The sequence below is a fragment of the Phycodurus eques genome, chromosome 12, assembly GCF_024500275.1.
Source record: "Phycodurus eques isolate BA_2022a chromosome 12, UOR_Pequ_1.1, whole genome shotgun sequence".
In the NCBI taxonomy this organism is placed as follows: Eukaryota; Metazoa; Chordata; class Actinopteri; order Syngnathiformes; family Syngnathidae; genus Phycodurus; species Phycodurus eques.
Window position 1 is genome coordinate 15,992,699 of NC_084536.1, and position 20,004 is coordinate 16,012,702.

At 40.7% G+C, this 20,004-nt stretch overlaps 3 protein-coding genes across 7 annotated transcripts in view; 1 reads left to right on the forward strand and 2 right to left on the reverse strand.

Moving 5' to 3' along the window:
- Positions 1–7,731, reverse strand: part of lrp2a (low density lipoprotein receptor-related protein 2a) — a 61,515-nt gene extending 53,784 nt beyond the window's left edge. For 4 of the 5 annotated variants that reach the window (XM_061692907.1, XM_061692905.1, XM_061692906.1 and 1 more), the window contains exons 1-5: positions 7,599–7,716; positions 1,609–1,716; positions 1,260–1,382; positions 565–681; positions 69–179 (exon numbers count right to left, since the gene is read on the reverse strand). In XM_061692907.1, the coding sequence (XP_061548891.1) occupies positions 69–179; positions 565–681; positions 1,260–1,382; positions 1,609–1,716; positions 7,599–7,668 (529 nt within the window). In that variant the 5' untranslated portion in view covers positions 7,669–7,716. Of the gene's footprint in view, positions 1–68; positions 180–564; positions 682–1,259; positions 1,383–1,608; positions 1,717–7,598 lie in introns of all 5 variants that reach the window. The other variant, XM_061692908.1, reaches the window with a different exon arrangement.
- A 1,163-nt stretch (positions 7,732–8,894) lies between these two features.
- zgc:172182 (coiled-coil domain-containing protein 89) lies at positions 8,895–12,792 on the forward strand. Its single transcript, XM_061691714.1, has 7 exons — positions 8,895–9,149; positions 10,144–10,616; positions 11,345–11,475; positions 11,552–11,688; positions 11,759–11,835; positions 11,917–12,016; positions 12,090–12,792. Exons 1-7 carry the CDS (start codon positions 9,054–9,056, stop codon positions 12,174–12,176), a joined length of 1,101 nt encoding a protein of 366 aa, XP_061547698.1. The 5' UTR covers positions 8,895–9,053; the 3' UTR covers positions 12,177–12,792.
- On the reverse strand, positions 12,244–18,094 carry LOC133410480 (ATP synthase subunit beta, mitochondrial). The gene is made up of 10 exons (XM_061691713.1): positions 17,913–18,094; positions 16,981–17,154; positions 16,710–16,884; positions 15,368–15,489; positions 15,108–15,292; positions 14,552–14,710; positions 13,149–13,271; positions 12,861–13,073; positions 12,583–12,784; positions 12,244–12,500 (listed from the first exon to the last, which is right to left on the reverse strand). The coding sequence occupies exons 1-10, from the start codon at positions 18,016–18,018 to the stop codon at positions 12,403–12,405; spliced, it is 1,557 nt and encodes a 518-aa protein (XP_061547697.1). The 5' UTR covers positions 18,019–18,094; the 3' UTR covers positions 12,244–12,402.
- Positions 18,095–20,004: the final 1,910 nt, after the last annotated feature.

A 20,004-nucleotide genomic window follows, 5' to 3' on the forward strand; every position in this document is an offset into this window, starting at 1 on the left:
TTTAACTAACTTCTCACCCTTTTGCGGGTTTGCCACAAAGCCCATATCAAGGTCTAAAATGGACTTACTGCAATTTCCTTCATCAGAGCCATCTCGACAGTCAAGTATGTGGTCACATCTCTGGGTGCGGTTGTAGCAGGCACCATTAGCACATCTAAGGTCTGTGCACTCTGGGTAATCTGGAAGATTAGATCATCATCTGAGCAACGTAATGCACACATGTCAACCTGACAGCGTGACAGCTAGTGAAAAGCTTGGTGCATGGGAGGGATAAGCAGGGACAATTTAACGCTGCCACCGTAGCAACAGCATTTGCAGCCACATTCTTGCAATTGTGGGATTCCCATTGTATGTAGTGCACCGTCCCAGCCGGGACAATAGCGGCATAGCAGTTGAACTTCAGCTTGACTAATCCACCGAGGAATCTGCAATCAAACTCTGACAACAAGAAGCATATTGTGGCCCGTTCTGTCTGTCAGTGAGCCTCTTAATCAGAACAAATTGATTAAAATGCCACAATAGGATGGTTTTAAATATGGGGAAACCACCTTGGAGAAGACTTACTGCAGTTTCTCTCATCCGAGCCGTCGGTGCAGTCAGACAGATGGTCGCATCTATACTCAGCCGGGACGCACGCCCCGTTGCTACAGCTGAACTGTCCATTGGTGCATGTTCTCCCAGCTGAGGACAGATTGGAGAGTTTTAGTCATTTTCTAAATTCACTGCAAGCAAACAATGTACATATAAACAGCAAAATATGTGAGATGGCTGACAGGGTGGCCAATGACAGGGTGCGATAAATTTAAGATTTTTCGGGATTTTTGGGTGGCCCTGTATCTCATTAGAATAGATCCACTCCTGCACCAAGCAGTCGCATAAGTCCACATTTAGAACCAAAACAAAGACAACATTTTGGACATCCCTGATCCAATGGGATGCAACACAAGAGTGGCACTGAAGAAAATAATAATGCTGGGTTTTGATTGACATTGTCAAAAATGTTAATTTAATGTTTTTTGTACTGGGTGGTGTGAAGATTTTGGTGCCCTTCTTGAGCTACATAAAGGGTGCAAAATGTTAGGGTACGTTTTACCCTAATATTATGGCCAGAGAGTGTATAATCCTCGTGCACTGCATTTTCATTCACATTTTGGTTATTATTAAGTGTCAATAAAGCATTGTATCAATCAGCTACAGTAAAAAAAAAAAAAAAAAAGCTAAAGCTAATGAAAGGGTCAGTTGGAAGATAGATAACTTACGACAGTTTTGCCTCTCATCTGATCCATCTTCACAGTCCTCCTCATCATCACACACCCACACATCTGGGATACACTCGCCGTCACTCAAACACTGGAAGTGACTGTCATCGCATGTTATCTGAGCTGTAAGGAAGAGAGGCACACAGAATATTTTTCTTTCCCCATACATATTGTAAAAAAAGGTGATCAGGAAGTAAGGTAATACAATTTCCAAATAGCCAAGATATCAGTGTATCTATTCTTATATGAATTGGAAAAAGTACAATTTTAAAAGTATACAGCAAGGCAGTAATTAAACCCTTCTAGGACAAACATTGTCAGGTTGAGTGTGGGACAGTAAATGACTCACGGCATTCTTGTTCATCAGAGTCATCCGAACAGTCTGATGTCCCGTCGCAGTGCCAGTCCCATGGGATGCATCGGCCTGTCCCACAGCGGAACTGCCCCAGTTCACATCCTATATGCACGCACGCATATAGTACATTTACTGTAAGCATTGACTAGAAGGTCACTCAGTCGAGTGCAGGCCTCCACCAAGGCCATCAACAACCCTAATTTGGATCAACAACAATTTGTAAATTTTCATCATGGATACCCAGCTACTGCATCATGTTTTTGTTTTTTTTTTTTTTACCCTAAATGTCACCATAGTACCCCAAAAATGTAAATACTTTAGTAATATCCGCCATGATAATGTATTTTAAGTTATTATAGGGCCATGAAGAATTATGGTACCTTAAACTTAAACTGTCAAAATAGACATGACGTCCCTCATAATAAGTCAGTAGAACCAATAATAACAGTACATTTCGTTTAAAAAAATGACATTTAATTGTAGAAAATACAAACAACATTTTCTGTTATGCTTTGTTATTTGTTATATAAAGGGTGTCTCAAAAATCACTATACACTTCCTTTTTTCTATTTCATTTCAGGTATCATTCTGGTCGACATTTGTTGTTTTTGTAAGCAAATGATTTCCTTTCCCATGTCTTGCCAATTGACATTGGAGCAGCGTGGCAAAATTGCCGCCTACGGGTTTAAAACAAATGTTATCCAAGTAATTTAATTATCGATTATCCTCATCAGAATAAGCATTATTATTGAAATTAAGGAATGTGTTGCAGGGTGGGTAAAAATGTCACACTTGTACTATTTTCCATTAAGCAGGGCAAAATGAAGAGAAAGTGGCAAAGTGATTATACAGTTGCTTAAGAGGATCATGTCGAGGGGAAAGAAGCTGTGAAGCGTGACTGGTGGTGCAGTATTCTTCGCAATCATTTAAAAATAATGATTCTCTGTCAAAAAGGAGGAGTGAAGTAATAATGCTAACTAAGTATTCCATAAGTAATGAAAATATGTCATGAGGAGTGGGATGAAACATGCTGCTAGCGTCGTTGATGAGTGGTGGAGACACGCGTGCCATCCACACACACACCCCTTTCCCAGGATGTTACGCAATCCTCTTTTGCACTCATACGACCCTCCTTTTGATGTTCCCAATGAATGGCATCTCTGGAGATAAGGTACCACTACACTACCTTCTCTAACATCTTCCAGGGGTAGGGGGTTGATTCTGGCAGCATAGCTGAGTGTCAGAACACTCCATCACAACTATCCGAACAGGAATGTGCATTTCAATCAATTGACAGTGACAACCTGATCTATGGCACACATTGACCATGTCCAGTCTGAGATGTAATGCAATTATTAGTGAAGAGAAGTGGTGATTGATGGAGAATCCTTAGAGATGGTCTTTAAAATGAATTACAAGGCCAAAATTGCAAAAGACACGTCTCGATCAGTTAAACAGTGGTACAGCGGTAATGTTAAATTGATTAGAACTGACAGGCTTGACCTCAACCCAATTAGGAATGAACTTGACCCCTCGCTTCATGGGCATTTCTTGACTGCATGGTTTTATGTATTGATGTCAGCTGTCATCAAGTGGTTAATAACGCAACCTCGAAACAAAGCTTTGATTAACCTACTGTACAAACAGTAGGGCTGTACAGTATGTGTGTATCACTTTAAACCAATTACAAGCATAAAATCAAGGCACCTAACTTCCCCAATTGGATAGGATGTGCAGTCTTCTCTATGTTCGCTAAGTCCAGTTTCCAGCAATATATAAATGTATAATGTAAATTCATGACATAAATAAAAGTCTTAATCACGGGTTGAACGGCTATAAGTTTGTTGTAGTCGACTATGATGTGATGAAATTTTATTCAAAGTCAAATAATCAATGACATCATTGATATTTTTTTTGGACAATACAGCGGTCCCCAACCTTTTTTGCGTCACGGACCAGGTTCACGTAAAGACGTATTTCAGCTGACTGACATAGAAACAAAAAAAAACAACAACAACAAATTATTAAAAATACAACTCGCCATTATGCTGAATACAGTTGTTGTGTTTCTAATAAGTGGGAGCCTTGCGCATGTTTTCTCTTCATTGAGCCAGTCGGTCTTTGGGTTCCATAGCATAGCATGTTGCAAAACAAGACAACATAGTCAGGCTCCAAAAAATTCCATATTTCTCTGTTTCACTGTTTGTATTTCACTTGTGCTTTTACGGTACTTGAGAATAGGCTAGCATACTTTGCAAGTGACCGTGCTACCGGTCTTATGTTTGGTAAAATATTTCCACATGCTTATAGCATCGTACGGCCATATATGTTTATTCTTAGGCACACACACGCTCACTCATGTTCTATCTTCCAGTTCAACTCTGTGTGTTTTAGAACTTAATTTATGTATGTGTTTTTTGTGTAATTCAGTGTTTTCCTTTCCCTTTTGTCTGGCCTTGTCTTTTCTTATTGCAACTTAAACCCACAGCAGGATAGGACACTGCTGTAAGGATGCCCCACTACTCTTAGAGAAGAACATTAGAGGAATTTTCATTCGAATGAACCCCATCCCCCCCCTTTCCCAAGCCCACTGTGGAATCACAATAGCACAAAAGAAGCGCCAGTAGGGATGTAAACTCATAAGTGGAAGTGTCACCCGGCTGGAGAGAATTAGGTACAGTGGGTTTAGATCCATGGAGAAACCACACCTGACCCCCGAAACATCTCTTGTGGCGCCTTGAAAGGTGACGTTAAGCTTTCGCCAATGATGCTTGTTTTGGCACAGGCCTCCGCACCCACTGAGCTGCAAAGAAAACGTCCGCTGGCTGTATGCAACTGGAGCTGTCCATGCTGTCAGAGCAAAGTGCTGCGGCCCGTTTCATATGGAAATGCATGCAGCAGAATGCAGTCAATTGCCAAACAAGTGACTTTGGCGCTTAGTGCTACAAACAAAACAGTGAAAGGCCTGACTGATTTTGGCACTGGCATAGGATCATTGAATGGAGTGTGGAGCCTTCATTTGGTTAGAACAAAAAAATATTTAACATTTTTGGGGGGTGGGGTGGGGGAGTATGTTATGATGCAAAACATGATGAGAAATTAAGTGGTCACAAGGCGGGAAGACAGCTGCATTGTGAGTCACAAACCTATAAGAGTAGTAGGGAAAAAAAAGATCTATTTGTGAGAAGTCATGTTTTCTAACGCAAGTTTCCCGTTGAGCAAGGATTTAGGCTTCAGTGCCGGAAAGGGTGAGGTTTAACATGCACGTGCTGTACAAGTTTGAACATAACAAAAGGCATTTTTCATCAACCAAATAAGCGCAGTCGAACCTCACACCATCACCACCTTACACAGTTTTCAATCATGTAAAACTGTAACTTATCGGTTACAAAATTAAGGTTTTCACTGCATCCTTAATTGAGTAAAGCAAAACACGAATTAATAATATGGATAATATATTGTATATAGATAATCTACAACTCTGTTCACTGCAAAATTTGCAATCTGCAGAAATTATTGAAGGACCTTAATGAACCAGAACTATGGATGCTGCATGAGCATTATCAGCATTTTTTCAGAGTTACGAAGCCTGGATAAAGCGCTACTAAAGGTTATGGGGCTTTATTTTGTAGCGTGTGGGGAGGGATCAAGCACACACTGGAGATAGTACCACCAACTGTCACAGCAAAAGTAATGAGTAAGAAATTACCAGTGAAGTGAAGCCATTTAGTATTACTTCTACAATGTTGTACGATGTTAAATTGGTTCATTGGCCATTTAAGAAGAGCTTTATTTTGTAACTGCACTAAGTGGAATTTCTGATATTTTATTTTTTCAATTTTAGTTTGTTTATTCAAGACAGGATATATAAATTTTATTTGCATTGTTGTTATGCTATGCACTAGTAATAGCCTGTGGAAAGATTTTGTTTACTTGGTTTGAACCACTACTGCACAAGGATTTTAGCCATATAAAAAGGTATTACGTTCAAATACCTTTATTCATATTTTTTTTTTAAATGAAGACGATAGCGACAGTTCGGATGCCTACTTTTTTTCTTCTTAATGGCTTGCCAAGGTATTGGATCGTGACCCTGTATTGGCAGATACCCAAAATCAAGTGACTCAAACTCGGGTGCTAAAAGTGTCATCCGGACATCTCTACTAATCACTTATAGTGTGTCAGCGGGTGATACTTATGAAACACTTATTGCTCTATAATCATTTTGCGTGAATTGAACTTTCACTAAACTTACTACAACATTAGGTACACCTGCACATTAAAGAGCTGTATCAGAAAGTCTGGATTTTCAAAAACAATACACTGTATTATCCATCCATACATTTTCTGACCCGCTTCTCCTCACAAGGGTCGCGGGCGTGCTGGAGCCTATCCCAGTTGTCATCGGGTAGGAGGCGGGGTACACCCTGAACTGGTTGCCAGCCAAATCGCAGGGCACATAGGAACAAACAACCATTCGCACTCACAGTCATGCCTACGGGCAATTTAGAGTCTCCAATTCATGCATGTTTTTGGGATGTGGGAGGAAACCAGAGTGCCCGGAGAAAACCCACACAGGCACGGGGAGAACATGCAAACTCCACACAGACGGGGCCGGGGATTGAACCCGGGTCCTCAGAACTGTGAGGCTGACGCTCTAACCAGTCGGCCACCGTGCCGCCCACTGTATTATGTAACAAGGTATTACTTTTAAAATGTGTTTATAATTGTTCTTGTTGCAGTTTGCATTGGTGGAGGTGTACTGCATCACACTGAGAGCTGTTAATTATAGTCTTTTAGGAATAGCTGAAAATTTTAAATATCACATTATTTATTATTATAACAGCACTCTGTATGAATCTTTGCAGGAGTACACTAATGCAAACTACACACACACACACACACACACAAACACATACACACACGCATAACATAACATTTTCTTAATACATTTCATATAATTGGGCCTAATTTTCTTTGTCGAGGCACCGTTTGTGACAAGAACAAATATAGGTCTCATTAGATTGTGCAGGTGTACCTAAAGTTGTGGCCTATATTTTAGCACTAATGACGAACATGGACATGCTGACAAAGTCACATGAGTCATGTACATCTCAAATGTCAGCAAATTCCTGGACATTATACAGACTTTTACTGTCAGCATATTCTATTTTTGACAATTAAACATCTGTTTTTGTCTGTCAGATAACCTGTGAGTTGAAATCATACAGTTTATTCCAGGGCATGTCCAAGCAGTGAAGCTGTGGCTCTACAAGCGTTACTTAGGTAGAAATGGTTCCATTCTACAGCAGCTGCAGTGTAATTAGTAGCCACATTCACACTAAGAAGCTTACATCCAAAGGGTTGAGCAAAAAGAAAGCAGATTACAATTTGAGAAGTAGGATCTAGCTGGGCAACAAACACAAGAGACAAACACCAATCTAAAATGTAGACAGAGTCAAATTGGAGAATTCCTGAAGTCTCAGCCTAATCAGAAAAGTCAATTGTATTCCTTGAGTTGAAGATTGCGGCGTGCAGCTCGAACACTTCATTGCTGAAATGAACTTTTTTAACCAGTACTTACAGATTGTAAGTCACATGCTCCATTCTGTTACCTAGCAACAGTAAAGCTCAGGCAAAAGTTCCTCCACGAGAACTTCCATTCTGACTGAGGGGGGCTTTGTGCTCAACCTTTAAGTAATAACACAGAGTGGTAAAAACCCATCGTATTCTACCTGGTTACACGCCACCAACATTATATTTCCTTAAGAATATCCCCCCATCATCCACAAGTTGTTTTGTTATTCTTTCCTGTGTAACTCACAGAAAGAGACTGTATGGAATTGGATGCATCTTTGCAATCAGATCAAGCTCATAGTTTTAAAAGTACGTAAGTAAGTAAAAATGGGAGCAAGAAGTGTGCAACGGCCCGCATGGCAATACTGAACTGCATCAAGAGAAAAGAAAGAAAACATACTACTAACCTTGTGATTGACACAAAGTAACCCAGCATAATAACAAGAGAAAGAGTTGGAGTGGCACCGCTCTCCACATTCTGGCTGGTCCGTCCAGCTCCACTGTGCAGATGGAGGAGCTGCAGGGACTGGAGGGGGTGGGGGGTGGGGGTCTGGGATGCTGTTGGCTCTCCTCTAACTGGGTTCCTTGGCCTACGACTTGATCAAAAGGGGCGTGCGCAAAGTGCAGGACAGTCGCTCCCCCAACCCTCTGGATAAATCCCTCAAGGCGGGCCGTGGAATCTGCATAATGATATGCAGCTCCCATGACTACAAACCTTGCATCACTGCTTATGCATTTTGTCCTGTGGAGAGATTATACACATCACTCAATTAACTGCAAAAGATAATAAGTAGTGATTACTTTTATATTAAAAAAAGATATATCTGGTTCAGCGCTTACATTCACAGTAATAGTTGTGCACTAAAAAAGTTATTTTAATCGAAATTGGAATTTCTGTGAAAAACACAAGTTACCATGTTTCCTTTTGACATAGGCCATTGTTGGTAGATTAATAAGAGTTAGCGGCTGCCACCTAGCTGCCATAAAGTGATACTACATTACCACCTGTTGCCATGACGTGGTTTCCAATGGCAACCGAGAAACTCAAACTTGGACATGGGAAAAGTTTCTCAGCGTCTTTTTGAGTGTGTGCGTGTGCGTGTGCGTGCGTGCGTGTGTGTGCGTGTGTGTGTGTGTGTGTGTGTGCGCGTACTTCTCTGAGGCTACATTAGAACGCAGTTTAAGTACACTTAGGTATACACAATGCATTGTAAATATAGCTTCTGAGTATACACTGCGCGATTTTTTACATTTCGATACCATATAACGTTTCGTAGTTTGTATTGTACTTATACTTATGACACTAACGTTACAGTATCCTACAGTACTGAGACAATTACACCTGAAATCTGGATTGTCATTAAAAGAAAAAAAAAAAAAGAAATGACGACATATGACATTGTGTCTCTTACTTATCGTAAAAACGCAAGTCAAACACGACCCCTCCCCCCACCAAAAATCAATATTGCTTCTCTCAAAAGGGGAAAAACGTGACATAATACAAGTTAACTAACCTTAAGAATCTAATTTAAATGTTTAAAAAAAAACTAATTGTGTTTGCCCTAATGCGCCTTTCTTGTCAATTTAAGTTGATGCTTCAGGTTGGTGGCGTGCTTTTTTTAAGAACAGGATGATGCCTAACGAGATGATTACGTCATAACGTCAGTGGGTCGCTGTGCTCTCGAGTCGGGAGTAGTGCACAAAGTTTACTCCATCTAGTATACAAGTAGGAACCTAGCATGCTCATTAAAACGTTCAGTGGCTAAATTAGTAAAAACGGGTCTTTAGAAAACGACATAGTTGTGAACATTTAGTTTCAAAAGACAGCAATAACTTCAAGGGTGTTTGTTGAATTAATCAAAATGTCGTCTCAACGAAAAAAGTCCGAGAACGTGAGAAAGAAAGTGACCAAGTCTGAGGATAACCTGTTACTCTCTGGACTTTCACTCAACGTTGCCGTAAGTATTATTATTGTCTGTAGATACATTTTGTTACCTTCGTCTGCTCTATAGTCAAATGAGTGTTTGTGTGCAGTTGAATTTGATTTCGGTCTCTTCGTTGTACGTCACTTATTATTGACGTCATGTTGTCTCAAGTGAAACTTGTTTCGTCAATAAAGTTGGCACCAAATTCAATAAGGCAAGTGCAGTGAGAATGTTTAAAATTATATGATTACTCAGTTTATGTAAATGTATTCAGCACTCGTGTCAAATTGTTTACTTGGGCCAAATTTAAGTTGAAAAAATATATAGGCTATATTTTTTATTTAAAACTGGTGAAGTGATTTGAGGTCATACATCATTAAATCAGACTTATTTAACAAATGTAATAATTATTTGTACAATTTACGAGGTACATATTGATTTTACTTCAATCAAGATCGTATATCTTCAATGGCATTCTCCATGATAAATAACTTTAATTTTGATACTTTTGACAGTACCTGACACATGGTACAAGACGCACAGCCTAATGCAGTGTTTTCCAGCTTCTATTTTACGTTACAAAAATCTCACAGCACACCACCAAACAAAAATGCCACAAAAAAACTACCAAAATAATTCTCTCTCCTCAATTTAGCCTGTTCAATGAACACAAAGCTAATATGCTCACACAAAGCCATTATTCTGTCGTATGAATGGTAACAGGTTTACTGTAGCTTCTGCCATCTAATGGAAGAACATTCAGTTGTTCTGCCTGTGACTATTTATAACTGGCATATATAGAAGAACAAATGTATTTGTAATTAATAAATAATTTTGTGCAAATTACATGAAATTCAATCATTTCCTGCAGCACACCTGATGGATAATTGTTAACAGTGATGAAAACGAAGTATTATTTTCTTTGTAAAGGTAATACATGTGCAGCTTTAACTAACATTGTGGTTACAGAGTTTCCTTTACGCTTATCACCACCACCAAATACTTGGTTTTCTTGGCTTTTCCGCAGCACATGGACATCAATCAGAAGACTTTGGAGAAATGCAAGGACCTCCCCGCCGCCGATTTAACGGAGACATTGCTGCTGGAGTCTAGAATAAAAGAACAAGCCAACCTGATCTGTGTACTAAAAGAAAGATCAGGCGACCTGTTTCACCAATGTCAAAGTCTGCAGCAAGTCAAGACTGAGCTGGAGAAGCAACTTGAAAGCTGTCAGAAAGAAGTTGTGCAAAAGCAGCAGAGAGCGGAGCTAGTGGAGAAAAGATTTTTGGATTTAGACGCCAACAGTCGAGCGATTATTGTGTTCATGGAGGAGTACAAACACCAGAATGCACAACTGAAGTTAGAAAACAAGCAGCTGCAGACAGAAAATGACATGCTTTTCTCCCAAAAGTTACACGATAAAGAGGTGACCATTCAAAAGCTGACAAAGCAAATCAAAGCGTTGACAGAGGAGTTCACAACTAAGGAAACTGCATATCAGTAAGATTGTTTTTTTGGTTTTTTTTACATTAACAGCAACAAATAAACACAGTGGTGCAGCTGGTGCTTTAAGATAAAAGTTCAATTTTTTCCAGCCCCTGACACACACACAAAAATAGGGGAATGTTTTTTGAATAAAGAAAATGGCACTCTATAATATTGTACTTTATACAAACAGAGTAAATACATAAATAGAATGTAAAGTTTTAAACAGTTTGTGCATCATTATTTAATTTAGTTCTCGTGGTGATCCTTCTGGTGTGCCTGGCTTGGTCACTGAGGGACAGAAAGACATGTCATGCAGACACAAAGAAGAAAGAATAAATTACTGTGACTCAGTAAGCTGCTGTAATATTAGTCATTTTATGTAGTGGATAAAGAATATACTGTATGCCTGTGAGTATTGTGATATCTGTCTTCATGTGTTGCGACAATGTTATGTGAAAGTATCCGCTGCATAAAAGGGTAACGCCACCACTATCAATGCTATGTATTAGCTCGTCAATACAGCACTCATATCTCAAGTTTGCGCTTAGAAGTCTAAGCAAAAAAAATAATAAAAACATCGGCAGTATGACAGCTCGTTCATCAGAAAACTAAGTCAGGTCACGCATATGTCAAGGCAGCACTGTAGTTGTACTTTTTATCTTTTGGGTTGTCTTCTTGAGCAGTTGAAGAATATCAGGTCAACGATAACTAAAGACACAAAATGTTGCTTTGTTTAAAAGGGAGAAAATAACCCAAAGTGAATCAACATCCTTGAAACAGTCAAAAGAGCATCAAGAAATGGCAGCATCGTTACTTGAACAATTGACTGAAACTCAGCAACACCATGCGGTCGCAGAACAAACGTGGAAAGGTAGGTGGGAAAGAACTCAATCCTGTATATCCACATGCGATATATAGAGGCACTGCTGAACCTTTGGCGTCATCAGCCGGAAAGCTGAAACTTCTAAAAGCCGAGGAGCAGCATGCCTTGAAGGAAGCCACAATGAGCAAAAGTATTACAAGCCTCACCAAAGAGAGAGACAAACTGCTGCGTACCTCTGTGGAACAAGAGAACACTATACAGGTAAATTTGGAAAAATGGCACTTGTCACCCGAATGTATAATTTTATTTTCATACACTTATATAATTACAGGAGAAGCTAGAAGAACTCCGGCTTCTGGAGATACAATACAAAGAGCAGAAAAGAGCCCGGACAAAAGCAGAGGAAAGGTAAATATGGTTGCTAAATTTGTCTGCTGTTAAGTGAAAATTAATTTCCAATAAATTGCTGCCATATGTCTCTGAATTCAGGTTTAAACAGGAAGCACAGGCAGTTAACACAGATAAAAGAGTGAAGGCCCTCAAGCTGGCCCTGGAAGAAGCCAGGACAAAGTACCAGAAGCTGAACAAGGTTTGTTGTGAAGACAAAAATGCTGATGACCTATCTAAGCTCATACTGAGTGTTTGTGTCAATAATTTTACAGGATTTCGAGGCATTCAAAGAACACAGCAACAGTCTACTTACTAAGGAAAGGGAGCTAAATAAGATACTGCGACACTTGAGGAACTAAACCTTCAGAGTTTGCAAATCTCTCAAGAATAGGTCTCAATTAAAAACGATCAGTGCACAAAAAAAAGACAGTATGAGCATTACTGTATCACAATGTCATCTTTAATCTCATTGTAAGATTTCCAGATCATTACAAGCAAAGCACAACATATTTAGCATGACACATCAGAAGTTCCTCAAATAGAAATTATACTGTACAAATCAGAGAGCCTTCCATACATTATCATTTAAGAGTGTTCCTCTGCCAGTTTCTCTGCCTTTTGGACCACTTCTTCAATGGGACCGACCATATAGAAAGCCTGTTCAGGCAAGGCATCGTAGTCACCTGGAGAAGAGTACGGGAAGAAAGGTTTTAGCAGGAAAAGAGCTTTATCCCATTTTGGAAATGTATTCTTTTGCAGCACTACCTGCTAGAATGCTCTGGAATCCTTTAATTGTTTCCTTGAGAGGCACCAGCTTCCCCATGTGGCCAGTGAAGACTTCAGCCACCTGGAAAGGCTGGGACAGGAAACGCTGGATCTTGCGAGCACGAGCTACAGTCAGCTTGTCTTCCTCAGACAGTTCATCCATACCCAGAATAGCGATGATATCTTGTAATGACTTGTAGTCCTGGAAAGAAAAACATGTAGGGGTCATTACATCTCATTTTGACTCGTTATTAAAAAGCTGTTGACACAAATCTTGCCTGAAGAATCTTTTGTACGCCTCGAGCGATGTCGTAGTGCTCAGACCCCACAATGTTGGGGTCCATGATGCGGGAGGTTGAATCCAGGGGGTCCACGGCGGGGTAGATGCCCAGCTCAGCAATGGCTCGGGACAGCACGGTGGTGGCGTCCAAGTGAGCAAAGGTTGTGGCGGGAGCGGGATCAGTCAAGTCGTCAGCGGGCACATAAATGGCCTGCAATGCGAGCATGTTTTATTTTGATTCTGTCGACAACAGCTGCCACATCAATCCCGTCCAGCCACTTCCTACTTGTACTGAGGTGATGGAACCTTTCTTGGTGGTAGTAATTCGTTCCTGCATGGTACCCATATCAGTGGCCAAGGTTGGCTGGTATCCCACAGCAGAAGGGATTCGACCCAACAGAGCAGACACCTGAAGGACAATTACACAATCCACATAATACCATCGTTACTGAATGGATTATGTTGTAAATCAATGCATACTCACAAAATGTTAGGGAGATTCATCTTAAGTGAAATTTCAGGACGACTAAAATGCACTACGGTAAAACCTTTACCAGTAAACTTAATTCGACCTCAAAACTCTTGACAAGGAACTCGCCCTAAGGTGACTGAAGTGGCCCATCACGGATAAATTACAGTTGGCGACTCTTCAAGTAATTGAGCACCACACATCTACTGGCTGGCTGCAACAGAAAAACTGCAACCCTGTATCAGGTTTGAGGCTGTACGGTATATTTATTTATTTATTTTATTTTTTTACTGAACCACCAAAACATGGTGCAAATGGCAAGGAATAAGTGGATTCCCACAAAGAAGAAATGGGAGAAGAAAAAAAGTAGAGAGGCTGTTGGCAATGATTGAGCTCCCCATTCACTGACATCATCTGCATTTTTGTGCCAGAATCCACGCTTTGTTTTCAAGCCATGGGTACATACGAAATTATAAATATTGTAAAACTAATACTAGGTGGCGTCGTGGCGGCCAGCTGGGTCTCGCTTACGCGTAGTAAGTGGAAACCCCTTTTCACATTGTTGCAACGCCGCTCACCGGCAATAAAAAAATTTAATCAGATAAAAACCACTTGCCGACGGTCAGCCACTCATGAAAACTACTTGCCAAACTCAGCACACGTCGTGACAGTTCACTCGGTTTTGGCCATGTCACTCAGTGTGTGGCGGGCCACACAACAAGCTGAATGGCAAAATTCATAAAATGTGTTGATCTATTCATCGGCCAATAAATTTCCTGGTTCTGTTAGAATTTGTGTTTAAACAGTCCTCGTCATCGGGCTGTTCACATTTTGATCTCATGAGACCACGACAACACTTAACAGTACCTTCCCATTGCAAGTCTTTGACCAGTGTTCTCAGGGATACATGGCCAATACACTTAGAGACTCTGCAACAGAGTTAAAGTGACTGGAAGAGTCACAGAAAAGCATCCTTTGAAACGTAATAGTGCATTCATGGATTACACACCTGGTGTGAATTTAGCTTTTCAGCTCCTTCACAGAGAACAACTGGTTGTGCAAAAAGTACTGAATCTTACAACAGTTTGAGATCTGCATTCAAAAATGTTGAAAAAGTCCAATTCACCTGCAAATGTTATAGCACATTTTAGGTTTATCCTGAAATTTCATCCGGAGGCCGAATATCAAGTTTTGTAAGTAGTGCACGTTATATTATTTACCTCTGATCCAGCCTGGGTGAACCTGAAGATGTTGTCAATAAAAAGAAGCACGTCCTGTCCTTCTTGATCACGGAAATATTCCGCAACAGTCAGCCCAGTAAGAGCGACTCTGGCACGAGCACCTGGTGGCTCGTTCATCTGACCATACACCAGTGCAACCTGAAAACACATATTAGGTGTTTCAACGCTAGACTGGACAATGTGCATCTGCAACATGATTAGGAACGCACACAAGGGCACTGTGCATATTTAATTATGGTTGTAGTTTGCAGTGATGCAGAACTGCATTAAATCATAGAGAAATGTTTCTAATATGTTGTCCGTCAGCCCGAAATTTTCTAAATGTGACGACATTACACAAACTGAGAAATGCATGGTCATAGAAGACCACAATGTATCCTACTGAACTTCTCGATTTACTAATGCAATCCAATATGGAAGTACAATACAGTATACAGATTGTGCACATATGCTCTAAACTTGCAATATCTGTATATAGTGGATTGAGCAGGTGTACCTATTGTCGTGGCTGTTGTACAGGCATTGAGGGTGTTACCTTTGAGGTGGTGTCCTTCAGGTTAATGACGCCAGATTCAATCATTTCATGGTACAAGTCGTTGCCCTCACGGGTGCGCTCTCCAACTCCAGCGAACACAGAATAGCCTCCGTGAGCCTTGGCCACGTTGTTGATCAACTCCATGATTAAGACAGTCTTACCCACGCCGGCGCCACCAAACAGACCTGGCACACAACTGGCACAATAGTTAGGAGATTCTTTCACGTATAAAGGAATTCAAAGACAGACATGTTACTGACCAATTTTTCCACCCTTGGCGTAGGGTGCAAGGAGATCTACCACTTTAATGCCAGTGACCAAGATCTCCTGCTCCACACTCATGTCAGTGAACTCGGGGGCTTCCGCATGGATAGGAGCGGTCCTGTAAGACAGCAGAGGTTATTGAGTGACGTGGGCGTCAGCAAAAGAGAGTGCAGCGTTACCTGGCTGTTAACTGGCTACGTCGTTAGCCAGTCAGTGTGTTGACTGAGGGTGCATTACAATACATTCTAACTAGCGATGGTTGACTACATTAAATTAGCTAACACTGATACGCTACTGGCGGCACGGTGGACGACTGGTTAGAACGTCAGCCTCACAGTTCTGAGGACCTGGGTTCAATCCCCGGTCCCGCCTGTGTGGAGTTTGCATGTTCTGCCCGTGCCTGCGTGGGTTTTCTCCAGGCACTCCGGTTTCCTCCCACATCCCAAAAACATGCATTCATTGGAGACTCTAAATTGCCCGTAGGTGTGAATGTGAGTGCGAATGGTTGTTTGTTTCTATGTGCCCTGCGATTGGCTGGCAACCAGTTCAGGGTGTACCCCGCCTCCTGCCCGATGACAGCTGGGATAGGCTCCAGCACGCCCGCGACCCTAGTGAGGAGAAGCGGCTCAGAAAATGGATGGATGGATGATACGCTACTTTGTGTTGGCAATTGTAGATGTGCTCTTTGTGGTACACGCTCCACTTTCTCTCCCTTGTTAACTAGGAAATTATCCCAAACTTTGGACATTCTCTTTCTTGCACGGGCTAATTTCTCCTGGCTCACCGCCATCAAGCCAACTTAGTTCTCCACAAAATGGTGCATGCAACTGCAGTAACATTAGTCTATGCGGATAAATGATCTCTGTGACGTATCAAGGAAGAGATATTACTTCGACCTTTTTTTAATAATACAATTATTCCATTAATTGTTCCACTCCTATAATACAATTAGAGAATGATCATTGTCCAACAACAGACTGTTTTACCTTATTACGTATAATGACAATTTACATTTCCCTCACAGGATGACTAAAGTCTCAAACACTCACTGGGTGCATCTTATATGAAATATTCTGCTTCTCTTTAGATTTTACAAGAGTATCAAGTGTCTGGTGAATTAAGTTGTTTATAAAGTTCCACTGAATAAAGAGACTGCTGGAATTGTGGCACAGTTTGTCTACAAGAGATCTGGTTCATTATGCTGAAGTGGGATCATTTTGACATTGACTATTTTTAAATAAGGTAGACTCACTTTCAAAAGCTATTTCAAAGCAGAAAAAAAATGTTTTTGTTAGAATTGTTACAGGGGAATCTAAAATGTAGCACAAGAAAACTTACTGTTTGGTGCTAATTGGACCACGTTCATCAATGGGTTCTCCAATGACATTCATGATCCTGCCCAAAGTCTCCGGCCCCACAGGAATTCTGATCGGGGCCCCGGTGTCGAGAACCTTCTGCCCACGGATCAGACCCTCTGTGCCATCCATGGCGATCGTCCTGACTGTGTTTTCACCTAAAGAAAGACAAGAGTATATAATGTAAAAAGAACCATCTGTGGCTTTGCTATGACATGCTTCTATGTTCTGGTATCACACTTTAACTCACTGACCGAGATGCTGGGCCACCTCGAGCACCAGTCTACTGTCACGACCTGTCACTTCCAGCGCATTGAGAATGGGGGGGAGGCCTTCGTCAAACTGGACATCCACGACAGCACCGATCACAGCTGTGATGCGTCCATTGCCAAGAGCTGCCTGAGCAGCAGGGCTTGCGTACCCCCTGCCTGTAATGACACATCAAACTCAACTAAACCAGATTTCCAAGCACACCTACCAGTGTTATTGGTCCACTCAGGAAGTTCCAAGATTGAAATGAAATGTTGTTTGTCGCTACATAAAGCTGTCAAGACCTGACACATAGGCTGAACTGTATGCAAGTATGCAGGAAAGTGGTAATGATGCTGATTTGACTGGACTGTAAATTGAGATTGGTGTGATGTACAGTACATATTCTATTTCAACTTTGGAGAAAATTGGCTGAAGTAGGACAGTAACTTAACTAGCCCATAACTAGCCACAACACGTTACTCACTTCTAATTATAACAATATGGATGGATGGATGGATGTTTATTATTGTGGTTGCAGTATGCAGAGATTTACTACTACACTGAATCATACTAAAAGCTCACATTGTAGTTATCTTATTTAGCTAATATGAAAAAAAATATTATGACAACCAATCTGAATAATTTGTACATGTTATTTTCCCTACATTCATTGTGACTGATAACGTAGAATGAGCTTGTAGTTTTTGGACGTAAAATTAAAGGTCATTGAGGACATGACAACAACGTCAAATGAAAAAGAAATACAACGGCTAACATTTGATTGTCACATATTCAACACAAAGATCAATAATAGCATGTACTCATTTTTAATTCAGACATTTAAGGCGAGAAAAGTAGAGGCCACGTCCATCGGGAACAGTCCAGAGGACATTTAGCAATGACAGTCCAGTGCGGTAGAAACATAACAACTTACCCAAATTTAGGTTCACATTTCTACCACCGAATGTCTTCAATGAGTTGGCACCGGGCTTCAAAGCCTGAAAAAGCCCGTTACTGCATCGTCCTATGGTAGCCAGCATGGTTAAAATGGTTGAAGGTGAAGCCGCTCAGAGGACAGCTTCAGTATCAACTCCTGAGCAGACCGGCTGTGTGGCGCATGCGCAGTGTCTCGTGCTTTCGTGCCCTCTTTTGACCGCAGGAGGGCGGTACAAGCACTGCCTGGGACCATAATCACCAACGTCACATCTGGTGAGAGGCCGCCTTCTGTAATTCATATCAGGAATTAGCATCATTAGCTAAATCCATAGGAAAAAAAGACAAAGTTGAACAGGGAATAAAATAGTTGGATAAATTGTTTAAAAAATAGTCAATTGGCAGACAGATTCAACGTTAACTTAACTTGTAACTTATAGCAGTCGCGCTAATTTTTTTAAACATTGTATTTTCCAACTTTTAGTGTATCTGTATCTTCACGCTTAATTTGTAAAGATGTCTTGATGACGGTATTATTTTATTTGGTACGATAATTACCCAAGCTAAACATTAAGATACTTAAACAATTAGGAATTTATTATAATAATTACCGGACCAAAAACATGCATTAATTGGAGACTCTAAATTGCCCGTAGGTGTGACTGTGACTGCGAATGGTTGTTTGTTTCTATGTGCCCTGCGATTGGCTGGCAACCGGTTCAGGGTGTACCCCGCCTCGTGCCCGATGACAGCTGGGATAGGCTCCAGCACGCCCGCGACCCGAGTGAGGAGAAGAGGCTCAGAAAATGGATGGATGGACAAATGCCAAACTAATAAACAATCTTTATAATAAAAAGAGAAGGTATTGGAGTTAATTTTATCCACTGCAGGGCGCACTGACGACACTTAAATGACTGGTGCACATGTAAAGGCCAATGATTTCAGGAGCACACGAATATAAAATGGTGTGCCGCCTAAGCGCTACATCTCTGTGGAAATAAATACCTTCTGTAGAAATATTTTAAGAAATTAAATATTACAAAATATTAGTCAAAAGCTTCACTTCAAAAGAGGTTGGTGGAACCTTTTTGGGGTTTTTTTCATGCACTGCCGCAACTTGTATTTTTATGTATACATTTACAAGATGTATAACTGAATGGTGTATGCTCACTGATTCATAATACTATTGAAATATATATATATATATATTAAATTTTAGGTTGTTCATATGAGTTGCAACAAGACGTTAATGAATAAATGTGAATATATTCTAAAAATTGTTTGCACCAAAACAATGGGGAAATCTTTGAATAGTTGTTATTCATGGATTTTTAAGGCACAAATATTGTGGTCTGTCCGATTTGAGATTAAATTGGAGTGAATGTGGCCCGCGAACTAAAACGAGCTTTACACCCCTGCTCTACACTAAAAAAAACTGCAGCTGAACCGAGACCAGCCAACCTATCCTAATACTGTCGGCCTACTGTATTAATAATAATTCAATTCCCTTCCAATTCTATTTTGCATATCAATTGTAGTTCAAGCAGTGGCGGGCCGTGCATTTTATACCTGCAGTGTGTACTTACCTGACTTAATCCACTTCATTGTACCATCACTATCACGTTGCAATTATATGCAGTAGAAACCGTCAATACTAACCAAAAACACAATGTAACAGCATGCAAGTGTGCCAGGCTCTCCTCACTTGTACTGAGCAGCGGCATATGGGATCTAAAGCTCGCTCATAACTACAATTCTGGTTCACAACACAAAGTGGAAATACAACCAAGTGAGGACTCGTAACCCGAACAACTTAAGTTAAGTTGGGGCAATCATAAGTCTAGGTACCACTATTGATTTACGAGTTAATGTGTTCTTTGACTGGGCTCTTAACTCAATTTACTCAAATCTCAAATTGTGATGTGGTGGCATTATAAAGTATCGGTACTTGATATCGGCGAGTAATCAAATGTAAGTACTTGTACTTAGTCTGAAAAAAAGTGGTATCGGTGCAACCCTTGTTAAAGGCATTCAACACATTATTTTTTTTCATGGAATGCAGTTACGCAATCCTCCTTTTGTTCAGGGTCACA

Coding starts and splice junctions, on each gene's coding strand:
- zgc:172182 (XM_061691714.1), top strand. CDS start 9,054: ATGTCGTCTCAACGAAAAAAGTCCGAGAACGTGAGAAAGAAAGTGACC. Junction 10,617..11,344: donor ACTAAGGAAACTGCATATCA/GTAAGATTGTTT, acceptor TTTGTTTAAAAG/GGAGAAAATAACCCAAAGTG. Junction 12,017..12,089: donor AGTACCAGAAGCTGAACAAG/GTTTGTTGTGAA, acceptor ATAATTTTACAG/GATTTCGAGGCATTCAAAGA.
- LOC133410480 (XM_061691713.1), bottom strand. CDS start 18,018: ATGCTGGCTACCATAGGACGATGCAGTAACGGGCTTTTTCAGGCTTTG. Junction 17,155..17,912: donor AAATGTGAACCTAAATTTGG/GTAAGTTGTTAT, acceptor GTGTCATTACAG/GCAGGGGGTACGCAAGCCCT. Junction 12,501..12,582: donor ATTCCAGAGCATTCTAGCAG/GTAGTGCTGCAA, acceptor ACTCTTCTCCAG/GTGACTACGATGCCTTGCCT.